The 23428-nt window shown below is 38.0% G+C and overlaps 1 protein-coding gene across 8 annotated transcripts in view; it reads left to right on the forward strand.

Annotated features, from left to right (window-relative positions):
• CNOT4 (CCR4-NOT transcription complex subunit 4) overlaps positions 1-21979 on the forward strand; it is a 77445-nt gene extending 55466 nt beyond the window's left edge. For 4 of the 8 annotated variants that reach the window (XM_030462769.1, XM_030462756.1, XM_030462749.1 and 1 more), the window contains 5 exons: positions 1137-1194; positions 1476-1725; positions 3785-4282; positions 19454-19666; positions 20516-21979. In XM_030462769.1, coding sequence (XP_030318629.1) covers positions 1137-1194; positions 1476-1725; positions 3785-4282; positions 19454-19666; positions 20516-20817 — 1321 coding nt within the window. In that variant the 3' untranslated portion in view covers positions 20818-21979. The remainder of the gene's footprint in view (positions 1-1136; positions 1195-1475; positions 1726-3784; positions 4283-19453; positions 19667-20515) is intronic. The other 4 variants (XM_030462793.1, XM_030462775.1, XM_030462771.1 and 1 more) reach the window with 1 other exon arrangement.
• The last annotated feature ends 1449 nt before the right edge of the window (positions 21980-23428 follow it).

Raw genomic sequence — 23428 nt, forward strand, 5'->3', positions numbered from 1 at the left:
TTCAACTAGTTATTGAGGGGATGATTTGGACAAATGTGAGGGAAGGAATCTGACAAATTTTTTACTTTGATTTGTAGCTATGTGCAATATTTAAATATTGCAGCAGCAAGGGGTGTTTGAAAAGAAATGTATTTAGAATCTGAAGTCTGCACCCACTTAAAATAGTTGCTATATTTTTCTTCTGCTAACATTCTGTGCCTGTAATTTGACTTGCATCACATTCTGGCCTCTTAATTAGAAGTGCAGTTCACGTTCTTCTGGTCCTTATTTGTAGGATCAGTGTTTTGGACTGTGCACCTTGATGGTTGCCCATCTTCTTTTATGGGTAGATAAAAATGAAAGTACCTTGAAGTTGTAAATCAGATTTTATTATGATCTTGAACTAATACTGTTTCACTAGTGTGGTATTTAGCATAATTAAGGCAACTCAGATGCCTGTCAGACTCTTGAATTCCAAGATGTGCCATTTCAGCTGAGTCATGCTAATCTCCAGTGAATACCTTTCTGAGGTGGTTTTCTGCTGTACCTTTTATTCCTTTGTTTGTTGGCAGGTTTTTTTTATGCTATGTCTTTCCCTGTGTTTTTTTCCCTTCTGTCATCTCAAAATTCAGTTTTCTTACCTTGGAAATAGTTTCTGCTAGTTAAAGCTTGAAGATTGGTGGGAAACTTAACTTGCCGCTAGGACTAAATAGTTGATTTAATCTTTTATCTTTCCCCAAATTTATTTAGGACTTGTATGGGAACTGACAACTTAGGTGTTTGGAAAACAGATCTGTCCCTGAGCTGCTCTCCAGTAGTAGCATAGATGGAACTGACTACAACAGAATACTGCCATAATACAGGAGTCTGATATTTTTAATGGCAGAGTTAAACTGAACTTTCCTTTTGTTCCTTAACAGGGCAGTCAACAAGCAGAGTGGAGAGTGGTGGGAAGAATTATTACAGTATATGGCAAATGACTGGAATAGTTATGATTAAAAAGTCTCATAAGAGGACTTTTTTCCATCTTAATTCCTCCTAATTATTTTCATTTTGCATTTATTCCAAGGCCTTTCTGGCAGTAAGACTCAAATGTTGATTTTTCACATTAAGTACTCAAGTGTCTCACTGTCTCTTTTCCCCTCCTACTTTTGCAGCCCTATTGACAAACCTTCAGATACCATCAGTATAGGAAATGGTGACAACTCCCAGCAGGTAAGACAAATATAAATGCTGTGAAAGTAAAAATTAAGTTTGAGGGCTTAGTGCAACCTGTAATTGGGAAAGGAAGTACTTTCTGAAGTGGAATTTTAAACAAAACTAAAAAATGCTACTGCTAAGTTGTTTTTTTTATGTTTGACTTTTTACTGAGCTGTATATTAACTAACCTAATTGCAGCCAAAAGTTTTGAGGAAGTTTTTCAACTGTATTAGTGAAGGATGTTTCCTATAGAAGCACTGATGTCCTAATTGTTTCTCTTCTTCTTTTGCCTGTAGATATCAAACAGTGACACACCTTCACCACCTCCTGGTTTAACAAAACCCAATCCAGTCATACCCATCAGTTCATCTAATCACAGTGCACGGTCTCCTTTTGAAGGGGCTGTAACAGAATCACAGTCACTCTTCTCTGACAACTTTCGGCACCCTAACCCCATCCCTAGTGGGCTTCCTCCATTTCCCAGCTCTCCACAGACTTCAAATGACTGGCCCACAGCCCCAGAACCACAGAGCCTCTTCACATCAGGTATGTATGCAGGTTACATGGCTAGGTATTGCTTGCTTTTGCAGCTGATGTCTAAAACTGTGTAGAACTAAAATCTCAAGGACCCGATCCATACTGCTTTTATCCCTTTCACAAAGTACTAGAATTGGTCACTTAGCTGTGAGTGAATTACATTGATGTAAGGTTTTCTTTTAAAAAATCTTTAGTTTTCCAGCTGCACGGCTAAATTATTAGAGTGCTTTTTCAGTTTTTCTTAGCCATGTGCTTATCTAAATAATAGGATGCTCCATGTATGCTTTATATATAATGATACAGGTTTTTGAGACTGGGGACAATACAAGGTGACAGTGTCATCTATTATAGCTTATAATTCTAACATAAGCTGTGCAGTGGAATTCAGAATATTCTTTGGTATCATGCATCATTATCTGAAGGTACCTAATCTTTTTTCTTTCTGAAGTGAACTTACATACATTCTGAGAAGATAAAAAATATTGTTCATTGCACCAACTGAAAAATAACTCTTTTCCAGATCATAGAATGGCTAAGGTTGGAAGGGACCTTAAAAGTCATCTAGTTGCCTGGGCAGGGACACCTTCCACTAGAGATTTTCTATATGTGTGTGTGTCTGTATATATATATATACACACACATACACATACGCATATATACGTGTGTGTGTGTGTGTATATATATATATACACACATATACAATACATATATATACATGTATATATATATTGTGTGTGTATGTATATCCACACACCCACCCACTACTTCATATGAATGAAGAATCATTATAGTTGTATTTATGTAGTCTTGAGAATTGTGAGCTCTTAAATACTGGTAACCAATTATAAATCTGAGGGAGTTAGAAATGAAACAGTATCAGTAATAAATAGAATGTAAGCAATGCCTTAGGACATAGTTGGTTTACTTAGTGATTAGTTATTTTTCGATGTTTATCTGACTTCTGGATGTCATAATCTTGTTTTAAACAATACTGTAAAGGAAATTACTTGCTGCTAAGATACTTCGTGCAGCAATTTTGTGAGGATTAAGTAGCCATGAAAGACAATTTCCAGGTAGTAGAGTTTGTTTCATAATTAATATAAAATATATGTTTAGTGTTTAAATAAGAATACAAAGAACAAGGTTTTTTCTATCTAGAAACTCTATCATCATGGATTTTAGGGTGAAAATAGAAATGTAGATTTATTTTCAGAGAGAGGATACTGAGCTTAATTTTTACTTAAAGCAGCAGACTTCGTTCCCTACCAGCAGGGGGGGTTAATGTTGCAAGTGATACTACCTTGTACTCATCAGCTTGTGTTACCAGTTTTGAGGAAAAATAGCGTGAAATTAGATACAGCGTTCACTGAACCTGGATAAGAAACAGTATAATGAAATTAAGTAGTAACTGAAAAACCAGGGAAATTCTGATGATGCTTTTTTGCAATGCTGCCTCAAATATTTAACGATATCTTGTAATGAAGTTTCTTTTTTCCTTTTGTTTTACCAAGGTGTCTGCTCAAGAGCTTAGTTTGGTTTTCTTTCTAATGGTAGACAGTGGGTGTTTTGTTTTTTAACTGATGCTTAGAGGTTCCCCCTTTGAGAGGGAACATCTCCTCCCCACCTTTTTTACACAGCAGAGCTTAGGCACAACATTAATACTGAAAGCAAAATACTGAAGTGAAAAACAACTTTATTTAAACTCTGCTTAGTCACGCTTCCATCAAATAGTATGGGTGTAAAGGAGGTTCTCAGCAAGCGTTTATTGATCTTTTTGCTTGGTGCTATTACTGAAAATACTTACTTGACAAGGCTTTTATGTAGTTCAGGAACAGAGCAATTCTGCTGTAAAAATATTATTTACTAGTTCTACCTCTTCACCTTAAGTAGAAATCTATGAAAATGTGATTGAAAATGGCATTCTGATGAATAAGGTGTCTTTGGGAAGGTACAAAGGAGTAGTATATGAAAGATAACTAGTAGCATAGATTCAGATGCTCTGGGGCTGGAATTTTTGTATGGATAAATACTTTCTAATTCTTAACATAAATCCTGTTCTCTCTTACAGAAACTATACCAGTATCCTCCTCCACAGACTGGCAAGCAGCTTTTGGGTTTGGTTCCTCCAAACAGCAAGAGGACGACTTAGGGTTTGACCCCTTTGACATCACCCGCAAAGCCTTAGCAGACCTGATTGAGAAGGAACTGTCAGTTCAAGACCAACCTTCCCTCTCGCCCACATCTCTTCAGAACCCTACCCCACACACTACAACTGCCAAAGGGCCAGGCTCTGGATTCCTGCATCCTGCTGCACCCACAAATGCCAACTCTCTCAGTAGCACCTTTCCAGTCATGCCACAGAGGTTCCCACAGTTTCAACAGCATCGAGCAGTTTACAACTCCTTCAGTTTTCCAGGCCAAGCAGCTCGCTATCCTTGGATGGCCTTCCCACGCAATAGCATCATGCACTTGAACCACACAGCAAATCCCACCTCAAATAGTAATTTCTTGGACTTGAATCTCCCACCACAACACAGCACAGGTCTGGGAGGGATCCCTATATCAGGTAGGTGAATCGGGACAGCTGTGGATATGACTTAATTCATGCTTTCAGCTTCTCAGAGAGGACAGGAAAAGGGAGTAGCCAGCTACAAGTGGTAAAGTGGTATCTCTTTACTGTTGTACTAGGCTTATGAACAGAGGGAGAAATATTGTTTTAATTAGGAGCTTTCCTTTAAAAAAACAAAACATCTGGATGTTTAGCCTTGTAACATTGAGCTTTATAAGGAAGGTGGAGTATTCTGTGCCCGCTTAATGTTATGCCAAAACAGATTGGTATTTTGGTTCTTCACTTTTACCAGACTGTCTTTTTTTAAGAGTAGACCCTGGAAGTGCTTTGTGGCTTTCATGTTGACATGCAGGCGCTAATCAGAGTTCTTAAAATTGTGCAAAAAATTGTAATGGTGGTAATTTGTGCCAGATGTCTTGGCTGGGTTGTTCCCTCTTGTGCATAACCAAGTGGCTGCACAATGAAACATTCATGCTGTTCATTTCTGTACTTCAGATGGCCTTAATATTATGCTAATATTTCACTGAAAGGATGCTTGCAATGTGTATAAGAAGACTCATCCTGATTGTGATGGTTGGGATGTTGAAGGAAAATAAATGTGCAGTCAGGACAGTTCAAGCTTCCCTGAATGGGTTGATAAGCTCTTGTAGCAAACATCACAACTAAGGAGCTAATTGTAATGACAATTGTCTTGATTAAAATTTCATTTCTGGAGTTTAAAGTCCTTCCATGCTTCTGATTTAGCTTGGCCCAAACAGGTTTCCTTTTCCCTAACATGGAAAAAAGTTGTATTAGGTGTATTGTGAACTATGGGTAGAAAGTTTCTGTAAGCTCTCTCTAGCTTTAAGATGGAGAAAACTGCTTCTTGAGATGTTTGCCAGTGTTTTTTTTCTTTTCATGGGTTTTGAGAAGAACTAGCTATACTATAAGAAAGAGACCTAGGAAATGTCATGGTATGTTATTGATGCTCTAGTACAACAGCTAATTTTGGCTGTTACTTCCCTGTATTTGTCTATGAAGGCTAGTTGGAGCTACAGTACTGCTAGTAGGGTCCTTAGATTGAATCACAGTATATGAATAGACTACAGACTACAGAAGCAGATAGTTCAAAACCATCAGTGGCAATTTTAAGACTAAAATGACTGATACTGGTTATACTGAAGTGTGGGAAGAAAGAAAGAACAAATGAAAAAAGCAAGAAAACCAGAGAAGAGGAAAATATATTTTTGAAGTAGGATCCAAAATGCAGCATCCATAGCACTGCGAATTGTTGCTTACTTCTCTGTAAACTATACAGAATTTCCAGGAATATTGCAGTATGTCAAATTCTGACTTTACCACTCAGTTCTAAAAATTGCTAGTTCAAGGGACTAGTAACAAGTCTGTTTCTTGGACTAAGGGGACCAGAGAAATTAAAATCTCTTTGTGTTACAGGTTGATTGTAGGTTTGTGAAAGTATTCTTTACATTACTTTAGTTGTCTTTGGCAGCTAGAAAGTGACCCTCTGTTTGTATAAGGCTTGGAGATCCTTGATGCAGCTCCCAAAGAGCCAGTTGTGTGATGTTAATTGATGCACAACCCATGTCATGTACTTCCTCCATGTTTTAGAGCAACAGAGTTGATATTTAAATGGATCCTTTTTTATATTCAGCTGCTAGAAATAATTAATCTCAAAATATTTTTCGGCAGATACAGTGCTAGAACCAGAAAATAAACATCTGCTGTAGTCTCTGTGGCAAGTTCCTTTGAGTTGGTCTTAATCTCTTGTTACAGAAAACATTGTTAGTTGCCTGGATGACAATTAGCAGCAGTTGCTGCAGTGCAAACACTTCTCACCTTATCATTTCAGCTTTGATATATCTTGAAAACAAAATTATTTGCTAAGACACAGATTATTCTTCTCCTCTTGTCAAAAATCAGTTGAGGTCTCAGTTCTCGTGGTTTTTGGTTTGTTTTTTTTTTTTCCTAGGTTATGGATTTATATTACTTGTATGGTATTTAGTGTGGAGGGTTTTCTTTACTGATCTGATTTCAGAAGTACAAATAATTTGAAAGTCAGGAGATGCCCTCATACCTTTCTTTTTGTGTGATGACTTAATAGTTTCCAGCTCTTTTCAAATCTGTATCTAGTGTACAGGTCTCTCAACAAATTCCTTTTCTATTATATTTGAAAGAACTATTCTGTTTCTTTGTTTGCTTTTAATCAATTAGTAGCAGGTATATAATTATAGAATTTTTGTAGTTTCCCTGTTTTGTTTTACAGATTCAGCCATCTGGTGTGACTGATAGAGAAGTGGTGTACAAGTACAGAGAAATCCTATTGATGGGACTTTACTGCAGTGCTTTATAGCAGTCTGGCTGACCTGCTGGGAGGGTGGTATCATAGTAGCTGTTGAGCACTATGGGGAGAGGAGTTGCAGTACACTTGCACCTCATGTTTGTCAGCTCTGTTCAATGTTGGAAACACAGCAGTTTCAGATGTAACTAAAACTTAGTGCAGGTGAAACTTAACATTGTCTTCTGGTAGAGAAACTCAGCTGCCGTCAAAGTTGCATGTTTCCTGAAGTCTTGGGTCAATTTTTTACAGGTCTATAAATTCCTAAAGTGTTCAATACTGGAGTGGTAATTTAAAAAAGCAAACACCAACATTGATTTATTCTGTGTATATGTCTGTTCTGCTTAACCACTATTCCTATTATGTGAAAACAAGCAGATCTAAAAACCTCTGTAACTTCATATAAAGTTAGTATACTGTTTTCTAGGCTTTCAAAATGAAATTTTAGCTGATTCCACTAAATGTATTCATTTTGGGAGGTTGTATGAAGGAAATGGTCTTGTTTAAACTGCTGCTGCTTCTGCTTTAGGTGGGCATTACTATTCACATGCATCTGAAATGCTCATGTGTGATGTGTTAAATGTAATGTTCTGAAGCTACCTTTTGTTTGAGAATCAGAGCTGTCCTATATTCATAACCCCACAACTCCAGTGGGGCTGTTTTGTGATGTGATTTAAAAAGATTTAAAAAGAGGGACACACGCATTATCAACTTCTTTTAAAACTCATTTAAAAAATAATTTCTACGTGGGATTTGGTAGCCTATTTCTCAGAGGAAGTAGTATTTATTAAACTTATTCTGCAATTTCCAGTGAAATTGCATGTAATTGACTTAGTAATTTTATTATGCATGTACTTGAAATGTGTCGTATTAATCAGGCTTACATTTGTCCCTAGCCCTTATTTAAATGAACTTTGATTGACTGATTCCTAAACGAGCATTTTTCTCTCCCAGTGTATGATGTAGCAGATGTTTCATGTTCTCATTGTAAGGGACAATTTAGGCTCGTTGCTGTTCTGTGGTGTAGGATGGATGAGATGATTTGCTGTGTAATTATAACCATGTAACTGTGCTTCAGGGAAAAAGTTCTATGACTTCTTATTCATGGACAGCATGATTGTTGCTAAAAGCATTTTTACCCTAAATTGTGTGCAAGCTATCCTAATATAGGACAGCATCTACCCTTTATTCTCTAAATAATGCCCAAGGAAATATCCTCTGACAGCAACATGGATGGCTTTGTGATTATTACTTTGTTAGGATATGAGGAAACTCTTTGTAATTTGATAGCTAATATGCTATCATCTTTGCTACCCTACTGCCCTGTGACTTGTTTTAAAATAATAGGTATGGTATTGGATCAATGAGTAAAGTAGGTCCCAGATTAACAGTGTGTTTTTAGACAGGTGCATATAGAACGAGATGGGTGCATATTAATAGTGGGGAAATAGAAATGTATAGTTTTATTTCTTGAGCTTACTGAGTGGTTTATAGTTAGTGATTTTATTAGACAGAAAAACATAAGAAATTCACACAATTCAAAGCATATATGAGTAGAATGTTGTAAATGGTTGGTCTGCCTTTTCTGTCAGTTCTATGCAAGATGTACTGCTTGATGTTTGGAAACACTGGCTGTAACTTCATTTATTAATTTCATAATGGTCCTGAATGCAATTTCAGATGAGAAAAAAACTTAATTGTAAGAACATATCCATTCAGTAATAATGAGAGTTTCAAATTTGAACTCGATTTCAAGACTAATACTACACAATATTCTCTGTATCATATTCCACATAAATCACTGAAACACCTTGTGTTAGAAGGGACCCACAAGGATCAAGGTGTCCAACTCCTGTCTCTGTACAGAGCAGCCTAACAATTAAACCATTAAATCGTAAACCATTTCAAAGCATTGTTCCAATGCTTCTTTAACACAGGCAGTTTATATCATGCATTTCTTAAAAATTTTAAATGGAGTTAAAATCATGAAGAATTAAACCTTGTTTAGGGTAGGGGAAGAAAGTTTTACCCATTGTCTTTGAAGATATAACCACTGTAAAATCCACCAAGTTGGTAGGTATGAAGCCCATTGATGTGGAAATGACAGTAGATTTTTGTGAACTGTTCCTGAAACTGCAAAACAGAGGGTTTGAATTTCATAAGATTTTGTAGTTGAATACAAATGCCAAATCAAAATTTTGTTTTCTCAAGACCTTTTTGGTTTGATGTTGTGGCTTATATCTCTTGAATATAGACAGCCTAATGAATTGTGTATATTTAAAGATGAGATTGAGACAAATAGGTAGACCATTGCATTAAGTTTTGGCAGTGTCCAGCAGTCTTTGTGGTAGTGGTGTTGAATTCCTCAAAGACACTTAACTAGCATGCAGATTTTTGAGTCTTGCCTGCATTTGGGTTGTTGTGAAGCAATAGCTTGTAGCAGGGAGGGCAAAGAAATGAAGGTCTAACTTCTTCCCACTTGAAGTCCTGAGTTCTTCCATAGCATCTCCACTTAAATTTTCTGGATTGCCCCCAGCTATTGAATGTGTATTAAACATAAAACCTTCCTTGTCTGAAGTTATCTTTTGGACCATATTTTACTATAACAAGGAAGGATCCCTATATGTTAGATATTAATATTTTTTAAAAGACTTTATTTAGACCACAGAGAATGGTGAGATACCAGAACTAGCACTGACATGCTCTGCCTTTAATACTAGGAATTCTTGTCTGACTTTGTATTTTCTCAAAATGTAACCTCATTTCTGTTTGGGGCATGTTTTTTCTTTGTCCATTGTCCTTTTGGTTTTGTCTCTTGTCTCTGGGCTGATTCTTAATAGTTGATTTTGTCTCCTGAATGTAGAATAATATAGTAGTCCTGAAATTATGCAATATACAGTTGTGGAAACAAAAAAAATTGAATTTGTAGCACAGCAGCTGACACTTTTCTGTAGTCTCAGGATAATAATTTGGTTCAGGCTTCTGGTGGAAGGGGGAGTTCTGTTTCTGCTGCTGTGCCTTTTTAGAAGAGGGTCTGGCCTCTGTTGTATGGCTGTTGAATTCAGCATATTATAAAACTTCTCCAAATGCTGAGTGCAAAATGCATGTAATCCAATAACATAGCAACAGTTAATGTGAATCAAACAGTACTGTTTCATATCCCTTTATTTGGCTGTAGTGGTTGAAAAAGCATTTTGCTATACTTTTCCTCTTGACCTGACAATATGTGGAAGGTTTAACTCTTTTTAAGTATTGATGGTTTTACTCTTAAACAGAAAGAGATGCATTAGTCCATTAATTTTCTGTCCTAATCCTTTAGAGAAGACTGCTTCCCTACTTGATGGTTTTCCTTTATGTTTGGCTTTCCAACAGGAGCTGGGTTGATTCTAAACAGTTGATTTTCTTTGTCTCCTGAAAGTATGGCAGCCTGTGCTGGTCTTTTTTGTGCCCCTGGTTTAAGTCTGTGGCTGCCTAAAGCAGAATTCCTTCTCTGATAAGATATAAATATTGAAAACAGGAAATCTGGGCAAAATCTTGGCTGATACAACTATTATCAGCTCCTCTTAGAAGTGGGTGTGTTACCATGATATCGGTGTCATTCCTCATGTGAAAATAAAGGCCTGAACAGACTTTAAAAATTGTAAAATGAGAAGTATTGTTTGTAAGCAGCCCTCAGCTGTTTCCAGTATTGCTTTTACTGACCCAGTCTGTCCTGAACAAAGATGCCTGTTAGTGCAGCCTTTGCCATCAGGTATTTTGATCTTCTCATCAGTGTTTATGCCCACTGCATCCCATTGCTTTCCATGGAAGTTTTCAGGCCTCTGCCTCCCTTCTTTAGGAGGTCCTTCATGTCTTGGTATTTCCCCTGTCCCCAAAATTAATGCTTCCTTTATTTCTCATCATAAATAACTTGGTTTTCACTAGTGAAGAGGTGAAGCGTTCAGCATAATAAGGAACAAGTAGAATTTGAAACAAACTTTCGGCTTGATTGGTACCATTGTGATGGAGTTGTGGAGTTTTTTTTAATGCACCCAAGATGGTGCTGCTAGTTTTAAAATAAAGTAAAAATGGAAGTAGGATTTTTTATTAATTTTCAGAATATATTAAACTAATGTGTTAGGGTTGAAGTCAGACTTTCTGAAAGCTGGTATTGATATTCATTGTCCTACTTCTGGTGTGTTGTCCCTTAACTCCCATACACTTGCTACATTTCCTAGTGAGACCTCCCATAAGACCCGCCTTCCTCAGCATAATCTTCTCACTATCTCTGAGAGAACTTCATCCACAGCACCTGTTTTTGAAGTCCTGCTACTTCCCCATCTGTTCCAAAATCTTAACTTGCATACTCACCCTTTTCTTCCAGTTCCTTTTTCAGTGCTAGTATTGTGATTGGTTTTAAAATCCTGTGGAGTTTTTTCTTATGATTGTATAGGAGATAGATTTCCAAGTAAAGCTTGATATATAAATATCTGTGTCCTCATCTCTGAAAGCTTGTTTTTAAGCTTTTACAAATTTCTTAAAAATGTTTGTGGGATTAATAAGAATGGTAGTGAAAGGCATCCTGCTTTATTGGGTATTAAGATGCCTATTTTTAAATGTGTAATTTTATTTTGGAAGAGGAAAATATGACACACACAAAAAAAGAAAAAATCCTCTCACTTCTGTTGGCTGCAATACATCAGAGGAATGTCTAATCCCATTAACACTGCTAGACTTGAAATAAATGCAGTGTTGGCTGAAATAGATGGCCTGAGTGGCTGACCCAGTTTACATTCTGGACCATCAGCCCTGACAGCTTTTTGGGTAACTCTTCCCGTGAAACAGGGTGAAACAAGCACATGGGAGGGATTTCACATCAAATTTTCTGGCTGTTCCTCTGAGTAGTGTCACCAAATGAGCTTCGGCTGCGCTAAATGTTGGGGTTTTGCCTGTATAAAACATAAATGTGAAACCACATTTATTGCTTAGGGAAAAAGAACATTCCCTTTCTCTTTAGGGCTGGTTCAACAGAATTTAGAAAGGCAGTTTCATTTCCTAAGATCTTGGGGTGGCTCAGCAGCTCAGTTGGCTGGTACAGCATTTATCGCCGCCTCCAGCAGGCAGACGCTGAGCCTCAGGGTACTATGTTACCTTGGATGCTTTTCTAGAATACAAACTGGCATTTCAAAATATACAGGAAACCACTAAAAGAAACCTTGCTTTTTCCCTTTAAAGACTGGATATTAGTGTACTTGGCAGTGTGGCCTCTTAGTAGCAATATCCTGAAACTCTGTCTCCTTTTGAGTTAAGCCCATCTTGAAAAAACATCAGTTATGACTGAATTGTAGCAAAAAGCACATAGGCTTTCTGCATAGACACATTTTGAAATGCACAAACGTGAACTATTGAGATTCACATAATCTTCTTAAAAATTGTATTGGGGGAAGACCATAAATTAAATATCATGAAGGGACAATAGCAATTGAAAATGCAGCTTTACAAAAAGTTTCTCCTCCCAGCAATACCAAATCACATTTGAGGAGAAAAACAAACAAAAAAAAATCTGTTTTTTTCCATCATTTGCCATGATGGTTACTTAAGCATCACAATCTCATTTGAACTGCATCTTGTTCCCAAAGGAATTGTTTAAAAAAAATCTGCATTTTAAAAGCCGATCATCTCTGTTGGAAGACTGCATTTAGTAATCAGGATTGATTTAATTATAAAATTGGTTTTTATATCATCATTTCATTAATAATAAATAATACTAATTCTTAAGTATATCATTATTAAAATGGGTTTTTTCCTCAGCTTTCTTGCAGTTTATATAAACTTGGAACAGAATGATTGAAGTATCTACAAATATAAATGAGCCTTAACTGTTTGTTACAGATGCATAAAATTAAAAATGAGTTTATAATCTGTTAGAGTGTGTATTTATTGTGTTAATGCTGATCTGACAGTCTTTGTCAGCATTGGTTAATGCTTCTGGAATTAAGTTAAGTACTTCTGGAATCCAGAACCTTCATACTAGAAAAGCTTCTGCTAAGTATTGATACAGCTTTGAAGCTTTTTTTTCTTTACCAGTTCTAGTTACTGCATTGCCCATAGGGCAAGTTCCCTTTTCGAAAATTTGGTTTTATTTGTGTATATGTTTGTGCATTTACTCACAAGTAGACTTGTATACAGAGTATTTTCATTTGAGGTCACAGGTCATGGTTTGTTTTGGGTTTTTTTTATTGATGGGTAGAGTAACTATGAGAAAATCTTGATACAACATTTAAGAGTAAACATCAGGTATACTTAGATTAAAATGAAGTTTGTTTTCTCATATGAGTGGAATTGCCTATCTTTCTGACCTTTTAAATCACACTGTTCTGTATGTAGGATTCAGGTATAGACTACTTTTGTTTCACTCTCTGAAGTATTTGTCCTCTCAGTTTAGGTCTATGTTAATATTTAAAATTATAGCAAAACCTGGCTATTTTCTTATAGGGTCCTTTTATTTGGATGAGAAGTGTCTTGTTAGTTCGCATGAAAAAGAGGTTATTTATTGACTGAAGTTATTGCAGAATATGGTGCCATTTTGTATGCAGGACAGTGCCCCTCTCCTCCCCATACACACTCCAGCCCCAAACTTGATTGAAGTCCTACAGGACCACTAAGAATTTTTAGCAATAAGTAATTAAAATGTCAGTATTGAGAAAATATTAGAAATAGTAGAAAATGGTGGGATTCTGTGGAAACGTAATATGAAGTCAAGCATGTTTTTGAAAGCAAGTTAGAGTCTGTATTTGAAATTTACTTGTAGCTTAAAATTGGGTGTCTGGCTGCTATGATACATTAGATTTGATCACTTGAGTCATGTTAAGTATGAGTCAATCATAAGGAGTTCAGAATACTTAATGTAAAATTGCTTTTCTCAAACCTAATAAAATTCTGACACTGTACATGCAAGCAAATAGGAATCTTGCTATTGAATATCTAAGATGAGCTGTCCTATCACTGATGTAGAAGGGATATCCCCTGAAAATAAATTTCCTGACTCTGAACATTTAGGTAGCTACATAAAGTTTAAAAGGTTTGCTGTTACATTTTCATCAAAAAGGAAAATTATTTAGAAAAACTTAGTCTACCTTTTGAAGTGTATACTTTATAATTCAATATATTCCTCTTCTATTTGATAGTTTGGCTAATTAGCATGTTAAGTTGCACTTAATTTATTTTAAATTGAACAGTGTGGTTTTGATTTATATGGCTTTCTTTATTTTTAAATTGGGTACATGTGGAATTAATGTAACCATGGAACTCGGTGTGGAATCAAGATAAAAGCTGCTTTACTTGCATCATTTTAAAGGTGAGGGCAGACTGGTGTCTCTTGACTGCCGAAGCCAATTTTGTCAGGGAGTGTCTGTATGTATAGGTGTGTGTGTATGTATGTACACATCTTCTGTTCATGACTAAGAAACTCATTGAAATCTGTGCTGTGGAATGACACTCAAAGCTCTGTTCATTGATTGCCAATTTGCTTCCTCTGCATGGAGTGTCAGTGAAGCTTTTAAATGTTCTTCTCAAACAGCTTCATCCTCTAGTGCTTCTGTCATTTGATATCTCCCTTATATGAAGTGGCTACTTGTATTCCTGATGGGCAGCGTTGCTTTTTAAATGTGGACAGATTAAATCTTCTTTAATCTGCCAGTGGCATTTTAAGTCTTGTGAATGGGTGAGAATTCATCATTTGATGTAAGCTTTGTGGGATTCCTAGAAATCGTAGATACAGAGAATCAATGAATTCTGAGAGTGAAATCCTTCAGACTAGTTTAAATAGGATTTTACTCGTGGTTGAAAGAATACCACATCAAACAAGCTAATTACTCATATTAAAGTGACATAGGTACAGTTTTTATCGTAACTGTTTTGTTGATGGTTAAGTATGTAAGCTTTGGATGACAGGCTTTTGCATTTATCTAATTTAATGGGCATAATTTTATTTTGGGATGTGAAAAACCTCTCCTTCTCTTCCCCCCTCAGAGTGAAATATTAAACGATTTTTTCAAATGGAAAGTCATTTTGAGAGAAAAATAAGAGAAGCCCCAGTCACTTTTCAGAATAGAATAAATGGCTGTGTCACAGAAAGCACAGTGGTATCTGTGAAAACGGTAGTGCAGGTGGGGACTGACAGGGATGTCGCTGCAAAGGGTATGCTTTTCTCCTGCTCTTATTTGTTTCTGAACAGGCTGAAAGACTCCTGGTAGTCTTTCCTGTTTCTTTTTTTCACCCCTTTTACCTGTCCCCTCAGCCCTGGCCCAACTTTGTCATTCTGGTTATTTTGCTGAGGCTTTAAAACTGTGACTGTACAGCATCCTTGAAGATAAGGGCCTTTTTATGAGCACACCATGGCAGTAGCCATCCTGTAAACAAATGCAGCTTGATAGTCTCTTCTTTTGTTGCCACTCTGTGCAGTCAGGTATGTGACACTCCAAATAAGTTTTATTTTTCTCTCATATGATTTTCCTCTGAATTTCTTTTGCTTATTTGAAGCTTTTCTGTAGCACTGTTGTGTGCCTTGGCCACACACATGGCATACTGATGGGTTCTTAAAAAAGAAATAAATAATTTCAACACAATAATTGCAGACCTACTTGCTTTTCAGCAGAACTAGAATATTTTAGGCTCTTGGCAGCAAGATCTTTTGTGGCTTCACACAGTTGGTACAAAATCAGGCTCTTGTAATAGCTTGGAATATAATTTTGGCAGAGCAAAGAAATAATCTTGCTTTACACTTAATGTGATGGTCTTGTGATCATTGATATTAGTCATATTTATGCATATAGTGTATGACTTTTTATATGGATTTGACCATAAACTTGTGTCAGGATTAGGATGGTGATTTGTCCCTCCTGCCCCTGTGTGGACTTGCATTTTCACTTGTTTCAGACTTGTCAGACTCCAGCAGAGAGATGCTGATTTAATTGTTTGGTTTGGGTATTGCTGTGTGGTGCCTGGAGATGGCTCAGGTACTTTGAGTTTCCTGATGGAGTGTTTTATCTGTCATACCCAGTCACAGGCCTTGGAGGGCAGTGCAGGAGTGTTGTAATATCTTTTATTCTCTATTGATCCCATCTACTTTAACACCTGCATTTTAATCCCAGACCAGATCCCATGTTACAAGAATAATGTAATTGCAGCATTTCTTCTTAAAGGCTTTGAGTCTGATGAAGGTGTGAAACTTCGGCCATGTCTAGACCTGTGGTTCATTTGATATTTTTTTTTTTTTTTTAAACTGGGCGTTTATTTGCCAAGCTGGAAAACCCAGTCGTATGAGTAATGTGTTACTTGCTTTTTCTTTGGTGTCAGAGGGCAATGTTTTTGTTATAGCTTGCCTTCAGCCTCACAAACCCCGCTGTAAGGAAATGACAAATCTTTTGGAATTCTGTTTTGTTACTTTTGTACCCAGAAGCACAAGATTTTAATAAATACAGACTTCCTTATTACTAGCAAATAATGCACTTTTAATAGACACAGAGTCCTTTTAGGCCTCTCATCTCTTGACTTCTGTGATTCCAAGTGGATTTTTTACTGACAGATGAGATGAAGGACAGTTCTCCTCTGTTGCCTCTTTGTGTTCTGTATTAAAGGGGGTACATTGCAATAGTGTTCTATAGCTGCCTCACTGAACTGTGCCAGCATATTCCATTATAATCTTGTATCTCAACTGCTTGGTAGCTTACAGGACTCCAATGTATGCTGTAATATGTCTTAGTAACTGGAGAATAACATGACAAAAAAAAAAAGTATCTTAGCCTAAGGTAGTCTCATGCCCTACTACCTTTATTTTCCTATTTCATTCTTGGTAAATGTGGCACTTGGCTGGCTTTGACTTCATTAAACTTCCTCAAGACATGTTGCAGGTGTGTAATTTACTGCAAATGTTTACTTTCTTGCACTTGAAAGGCATGTTGGAGTCGGTAAAGTCCATGAGTAAGGTAGTCATGAGCTTGAGTGTGTTCACTGGTGAGTGGTCCTAGGAAGCATCTTTTGTGTGGCTTTTGCCTTGTAGCAGAAATGAGTATTTTAACTGAGCTGTGCTGCTTTGCACAAGCTGTTGGAAGCAGTGGTGAGAAAATAAAGTGGAAACTAATGGTGTACTATGCAGAATCAGTTGCAGTCACTTCTGTGGTGGTGAGCTGACTACTATTGTTCTGAAATATGAAAACAGGATGTATTTCAAATAGGCTTGTGGATGTTTAAGAAGAATGCGAGCAAGTATCTACTAATATTTCTGACCAATGGTTTTAAAAATTTTAGTCAATTTTTTTTGACCCCAGGTTCAAGTTTGAATGAAAAATGTAAAAAAAAAAAGTAAAAATTTATTGTACCAAACAGTACTGTGTGCATCGTATTGCAAAGAAAAAAGTGGGAGCTCTGGAGGGAACAGGAAGTCGGGAAGTAGATTTGATTTACAGTAGCAGAAATGAAAGTAGAAGTGAAAGCCTTATATGCACGATGGCTCAATGTTAAACAAGCACAGAACAAATTGGTGATAAGCCTACTTTTTTTTTTTTTTTTTTCACTTGAAGTGATTTGTACACCGTGCCCCACAGAGGACACTGATACACTCAGTGTTTGGATACAGTCACATTTATGTCCAGAGGCTGGATTGCATCTGTGTGCTAAGTTGTTCCTAAAAACCTGCTCTTGGGCTACTTTCTTGAGGCAGAGCTGAAGTTCTGTTACTGCTGTTTTCTTCCATAGCACCTAGAATTTTAACCTCTAGATATAACATGATGCATGTAGTAGCAGGTGGGCTTTGGGGTTACTTTGACTTGTCTTGTCTTTATGGGAATGCTCAGGAGCTGTTTTCATGGTGTGTGTGTACCTTACACTGTAACCTGTGAGGAAGAGTGATTTCCCAGCCTCTGTCAGTGAGTTGGGAATAACAGCAGTTATTCTGGAAGTGAACCTTCCAGAGTCTGTAGTCAAATGTATTCTGCAAACGTGCTCAGGCAGAGGATGTTTTTTTGTAGTACACTCTTTGCTGTTATCCCTGTCCATGCTCCGTGTGCAGCATCATCCTGCCTGGCCACAGGCATTCCAAGTGTCAGCTGCCATCCTGCTATGTAGGGGACATTTATGCATCCAGGTGGATGCTTGTGCTGGAGTAGTTGCATTAGACATGCACCGAGGTAGAAATGAATGCATTGCTCCAACATTCATCCCAGGCAAAGTGGATACAGCAGATTTACTTAGTAATTTGTTTTGAAGTTCCCCTGGTGACATGCACTTGCTATAAATTGTGATTGAAGTTCCTTTCTATTTCTGTGTTGAATTGCAGCATCTAATACAAAGTTTATTCTAAAAGAGCCTCTGGCCTGGGGAAAAAAAAGTTCTGCATGAAAGCACAGAATTTCAAGAACTTGCTTTTTTTCCCCCCTGCAGTTAAAAAAAGGTAATTGCTTGAGACATCAGGTCTTTCTGAGCACTAAGCTTTCAAAAAATTACTGAGGCAGGTTTTGATAGCAAGTGAGACTGCGTTCTTGTCTCTCCAGCACAAAGATTTGCATGCTAGTGATATTTTCTGATTTTCCATGAAGACTTAAAGCTCTTCCCTTGTTGATGAAGTAGCAATATTATGTAGGTATCTCACTGTGACACTTCTGAGTGATGTCAAGGTTCTCTCTTCAATTAGGACAGGGAAAGTGGGTTTTTTTCTTGCTAAAAATGTGGTTTAACCTAACTTTTGTTAGGTTAAAAAAAAAAGGTTAGAGTTGTTTTTCTTTATATATATATATATATATATAAAAGGGGAAAAAAAGGTGTAAAGATTTTTCTCAGAGTGTACTGCCAATGTTCTGCCCAACCCTTTCTTTTCAAATATGATTGACTAGAATTTAATGAAGTGTGAGTTGCTGTATTGGCTGATAAACACTAGGATACTCATGTCTGGTTGGATGGATCTGGAACCTCATAGTATGTTCTAGACAGGATCTAGAAAGCACTTAAGGTTTGTGTTTGGGGATCATATTTGTCATCCTAATAGCCACATTACCCGTTTATCCTTTTTTAGTATATATTCTGAAACATTCAGGCAAATAATTGGGATTTGACTGTTATGGTGTCGAGCTGGTTTGCTTTTAACCAAAGTTTGGAGGATGTTGCCTTGTTGGGTGTTATTCTGAAAGGTCTCTAAAGAATTTTCACTACTGTGCTTCAACTGCAAGAGGAAATTGCACTCCATGCAACTTAATGAGAACCTAATTACCGTTTCCTTCGGAAGAACATCTGTAAGGCTGTGAATGAGCAAGCTATAAAAAAACAAAAATGCATTTGTGCTATTCCTTCACCTCCCTGGTTTCTCATGTTCGGTTTCTATTGCAAAGCCCTACCTAGCCTTTCTTCATTTTAATATACTTCAAAGAAAATTACACTTTTGGACCTCCTGCCCATTAATTAAACAGCCTAATTGGTGCTAGGTTGCTAGGTTGCATCAGAGGTATTCTCATAAAGGATCTGGTTGGTTTTCTCCTATTAGTAGTAGAGGGAAAGCCACTGTGCCCTGGATTACTTGAGTCTCTGAACTTAAAAAAAACAAAAGAAGGGGGGGGAAGATATTAATTGAGGGAGGAGTTAAATCTTTCTCCCACTCTTCGTTTAAAACCTGCCAACCCTTCCAAGTGATTCATCAATCATATAAATATTGACCCTAGTTCCTGGACAGGGAAAGTTTTAAATGCTTAACCTAAAGTAAGAACAAAATCCCATACCCCACCAAAGAAGGAGATCTGTTTCTAACTTCAGCTTTTTATTTTTTTTTTTATCTTTCATTTTTTTTTTTCTGTTGGTAAATCTCCCAGACAACAGCAGTTCTGTAGAGAGTTTAAATATGAAGGAATGGCAGGACGGGCTAAGGGCACTTCTACCGAACATTAACATCAACTTTGGTGGACTGCCCAATGCTTCTTCCCCCTCCAACGCCAACCACAGTGTTCCAACGTCCAACACTGCCACCACCGACAGCCTGAATTGGGACAGCCCTGGCAGCTGGATGGACCCCGCAATCATCACAGGTAACCCTTTCTCACTCCTTCAGCTCTGCTGGCAAACCATCAAAATGGGTATTTGGCACAAATCGATTTACAACTGGAAAAAAAAAAAAGAAAAAAAAAAGTCAGTATGCGGTGGTCTCTTCCAGCTTCCATCCACAAAACCTCAAGGGTCCAGGAATTTATATTTTTTTTAATTCTTTTTTTTTTTTTTTTTTTTTTTTTTTTTTTTTTTTTTTTATGGAACTGCTAGGTTGTAACAAAACACAAAATGTCACTGCGGCCTTTGCAATGCATGCCCGGAACCTTGGCAGGCAGCCAGGTGGATCAGTGCTGATCTGTAGGGTCAATGTAGGTGTCCCCTCTACTGGATGGCGTGTCCAGTATCGCGCCGCTGCTCCTCGGGCACTGAAGGCATTCACTGGGCTTTGGTATTAAAAAAGGGACATACTCCACTTGTTTATAAAGCTCTCTTTTATAAGGCTGTCTGGTTGTGTTTCCCTGTTAGAGAGGCTGAAGCATGATTCGAGTAGGCAGAGTAGGAGGTGAAGCATGCAGGGTACTGGTAGCTTGGTGTGGCAAGGTCATGTCAACATGGATGCGGTCCTTGTGCAGGACATTTGGTAGAAAAAGGTGTGTTTTATGAAAAAGTGCTCTGAGGGGGAACTTTCTCCTCTCTGGATTTAATGTTAAGTGTTTTGTGGGCAGGGTAATTCAATGTAATAATGTAAAATGCATTCTCTGTACAAACTAATCACGTTTCCTCACTTTTGCTTTTTGTTAGGTTAAACTCGCCTCCTTCGTGCTCAGCTTATTGCTTCCGCTCTGACTTACTTGTTATCCCTGTTTTTTTTTTTTTTCTTCTCTTCATAGGTATCCCAGCATCCACAGGAAACAGTTTAGACACCCTTCAAGATGACAATCCTCCACATTGGCTAAAATCTCTTCAGGCCCTCACAGAGGTGGACGGCCCCAGTGCAGCACCATCACAGACGCACCACAGTAACCCCTTCGGCACACAGATCCCTCTGCACAGAGCCAGTTGGAATCCCTACTCTCCTCCTTCAAATCCCACCAGCTTCCATTCCCCACCTCCAGGCTTTCAGACAGCCTTCAGACCCCCCAGTAAAACCCCCACAGATCTACTACAGAGCTCAGCGCTGGATCGTCATTAGGAAAGGAGGAAAAAGAAAAAGGAAACAAAAAAAAAAAAAGAGAAAAAGAAAACCCAAAACATTAGAGATGCAGGAAGTGTCCCGCCCTGACTCCTCCCCATGCCCACCTACTGTTCCCTGTCATATCTTTCTTTCTGAAGAATCCAGTTCCTGATCAAACCTCCCCCCCAAATGCAATGCCATCACAGGGTCATGACTATTTTTTCATTAAGTTTCTGCCAAGCCAGTGTTTGAAATACACTGTTTGAAATATTTTCTTACCATTCTAAGGGGGAAAAAAAAAAGAGAGAGAGAGAGAAATCTAAATGCAGTCTCTGCTTAAGGAGAATATTACTGTCTTACGTCTTTTGCACATGAGTATTTCTGCCTAGTGGAAAAGTGTCAGTCTGCAGTAGAGGAAAAAAATGCAATGCAGAATCAAATGCAGAAACTTTAAAAAGTATTTAATTTAAACGAATTTACTGAACATGTGGAGCAAGCAGTGGCCTGTGCATTCATTTTGCAGTCAGTGTGGCACTACACAGGGAAATTGCTACGTTGGTTTTGTTTTTTCTTTGAGAAGAGGGTTTTATTGTGTCAGGTCAGAGTTTGACATGAAGTGTGTTGAAAGAGAAAACACTTATCTATGAGTAACTGGCATGTTACTAAAGAGTGGTTTAAAGAGGGGAGCATAAGATTTTTTTTCTTTAATTTTGGCTTTAGAATTAAACTTTAATGTTTTAAAAGTATTCACAGATTTAATACCTAGCATATACATAATATAATTATAAGCAGCTGAAACACGAGTGATATTTACTTCAGCCTTTCTGTCTCCTCTGTTAGTCTCTCTTTCTTTTTTTTTTTCTTTTTTTCTTTTTTTTTTTTTTTTTTGTTATTTAAAAAAAAAAAAACAGCAAAGATTCACCTGAACAGGGCACTCTGGGATAGCACTGCATTGGGGCCACATGATCACCATCAGGAGCAACCTCTGACCTCCTCTGCCTGCAGCTTTTACTTAACCCTGTAGTTTCTGGACGTTTGTGCAGTATTGAAAAGACAGGAAAAAAGAAACAGATAAATAAACATGGTTATAACCTGATGCTAAAACTAAAACCAAGGAAATGTACCTCTTTCTTCAGAATTAAAACTAAAATCTTAAATAAAACAGAAAACTTGATGATGACTTCATGTTTGCTTTTTGTTTTTTAACTTGGATTTTTAATTTAATGCATCTAGTAAAACTGTATGTCATTGCATGGGGGTTTTCCCCTGTTCATCTAAACTGGAGGTGCTTTTTCATGGAAATACCCTTTGCATGGTGACTTCTGTATTGAAGGGTGGAAAAAGCATACAGGCTTCAAATTTTAAGGGTTTCATTGTTTTTATTCATGGCACTTGCTAGAGGCTGACTGTCTCTAACTTTTATTGGTAGTATCCTGTCTCTGAAGCTTGAAAAACTTGTTTATACTTTCTGAATTAAATGCCATGGCACTTGGGACAGAGAGCCATGTGCGTGCAATAATGTGTCTGAAGGTGTGCCAGAGAATTCTAGTTACAACTCTGTTTCTGTCAGCATCCTCACTGAAAGGTGTGAAATATTGTCACTGTACAAAAGGGAATGAAGGGCTCCAACAAGGTCTTATCATTCCAGCCAGGGGTGAAACCAGCAACCTTGTGGTTGTAGTGCTGTATTGACAGAGCTCATGAGGATGGCAGGAGAGCCTGAAATCCTAGAGCTGCCTGTGCAGAAGGGTTTCTCACCTGATGTCAGCTGAACAGATGAGGAGAGCTGGCTGCTCTCCTAAAATGTTTGCTGTTGGCAGGGGCAGGGAAGGGAATTCACACTGCTGAAGAGTGGCCTTTCCCTCTCCTGTATTGGTTGCTGGACTGGGGAGCCAGGCATTGAAACTGCATAAAGTGCCTCTAAATATCCTGCTCTGTACAATGTCATTTGTTGATGATAGCCTGCTTTTGCTCTTCCCTTACCTGTGCTGCTGTTTAATGCTATGTTTGCCGTCTGTATGAAGGAGCTGCATGTGCTGTTTCTGGACAGGTACCCTGTCTGCAGATCAGTGCTTTGCCCCAGTTACTGGGGAGAATGTGCACACCCTTTGGTGCCAACACTGCCCTGCACAGCAAGCAATGTTTGTGTCACCCAGGCAGCCCCTGTGCAATCCCCTGCTCTGACTGCTGGGGTGAAAGGAGCAGCTCTGCCCCCTGGGACTGCAGGCTGGGCACCTCCTTCCCTCTGGCAGTACTTGCTGCTGCCCCTGGCACTGGGGGTACAACCCATCTGGTGAAGATGCTGTGGGCTGCTTTTTTTTTTATTTTGTTTTGTTTTGCTAAAGGTCTGGACAACAAAACATTTCTTTTTTAGAAGGGTGCTCTTCCTGACAAGCAGCTGTACTGCTTTCTGGTACCACGGCAATTCCTGAAGCTGCTGCTGCTGTTGCCATTGGTTCTTGATGCTCCTTGCCTCGGTTTGGGATGTGCTGAGGGAAACCTGTGCCCATGGTCTGCTGACATTAAAATGTTGGCTTGAGGAGAGGGTTTATTCCCTGCTGCTTGTGTATTTGGCCTACAGACAAACTCCTGGCCTTCAGAAGAAGGTTTGCAACTAGAATTGTTTTCT

Source organism: Calypte anna, chromosome 1 (assembly GCF_003957555.1).
Source record: "Calypte anna isolate BGI_N300 chromosome 1, bCalAnn1_v1.p, whole genome shotgun sequence".
Classification (NCBI taxonomy): domain Eukaryota; kingdom Metazoa; phylum Chordata; class Aves; order Apodiformes; family Trochilidae; genus Calypte; species Calypte anna.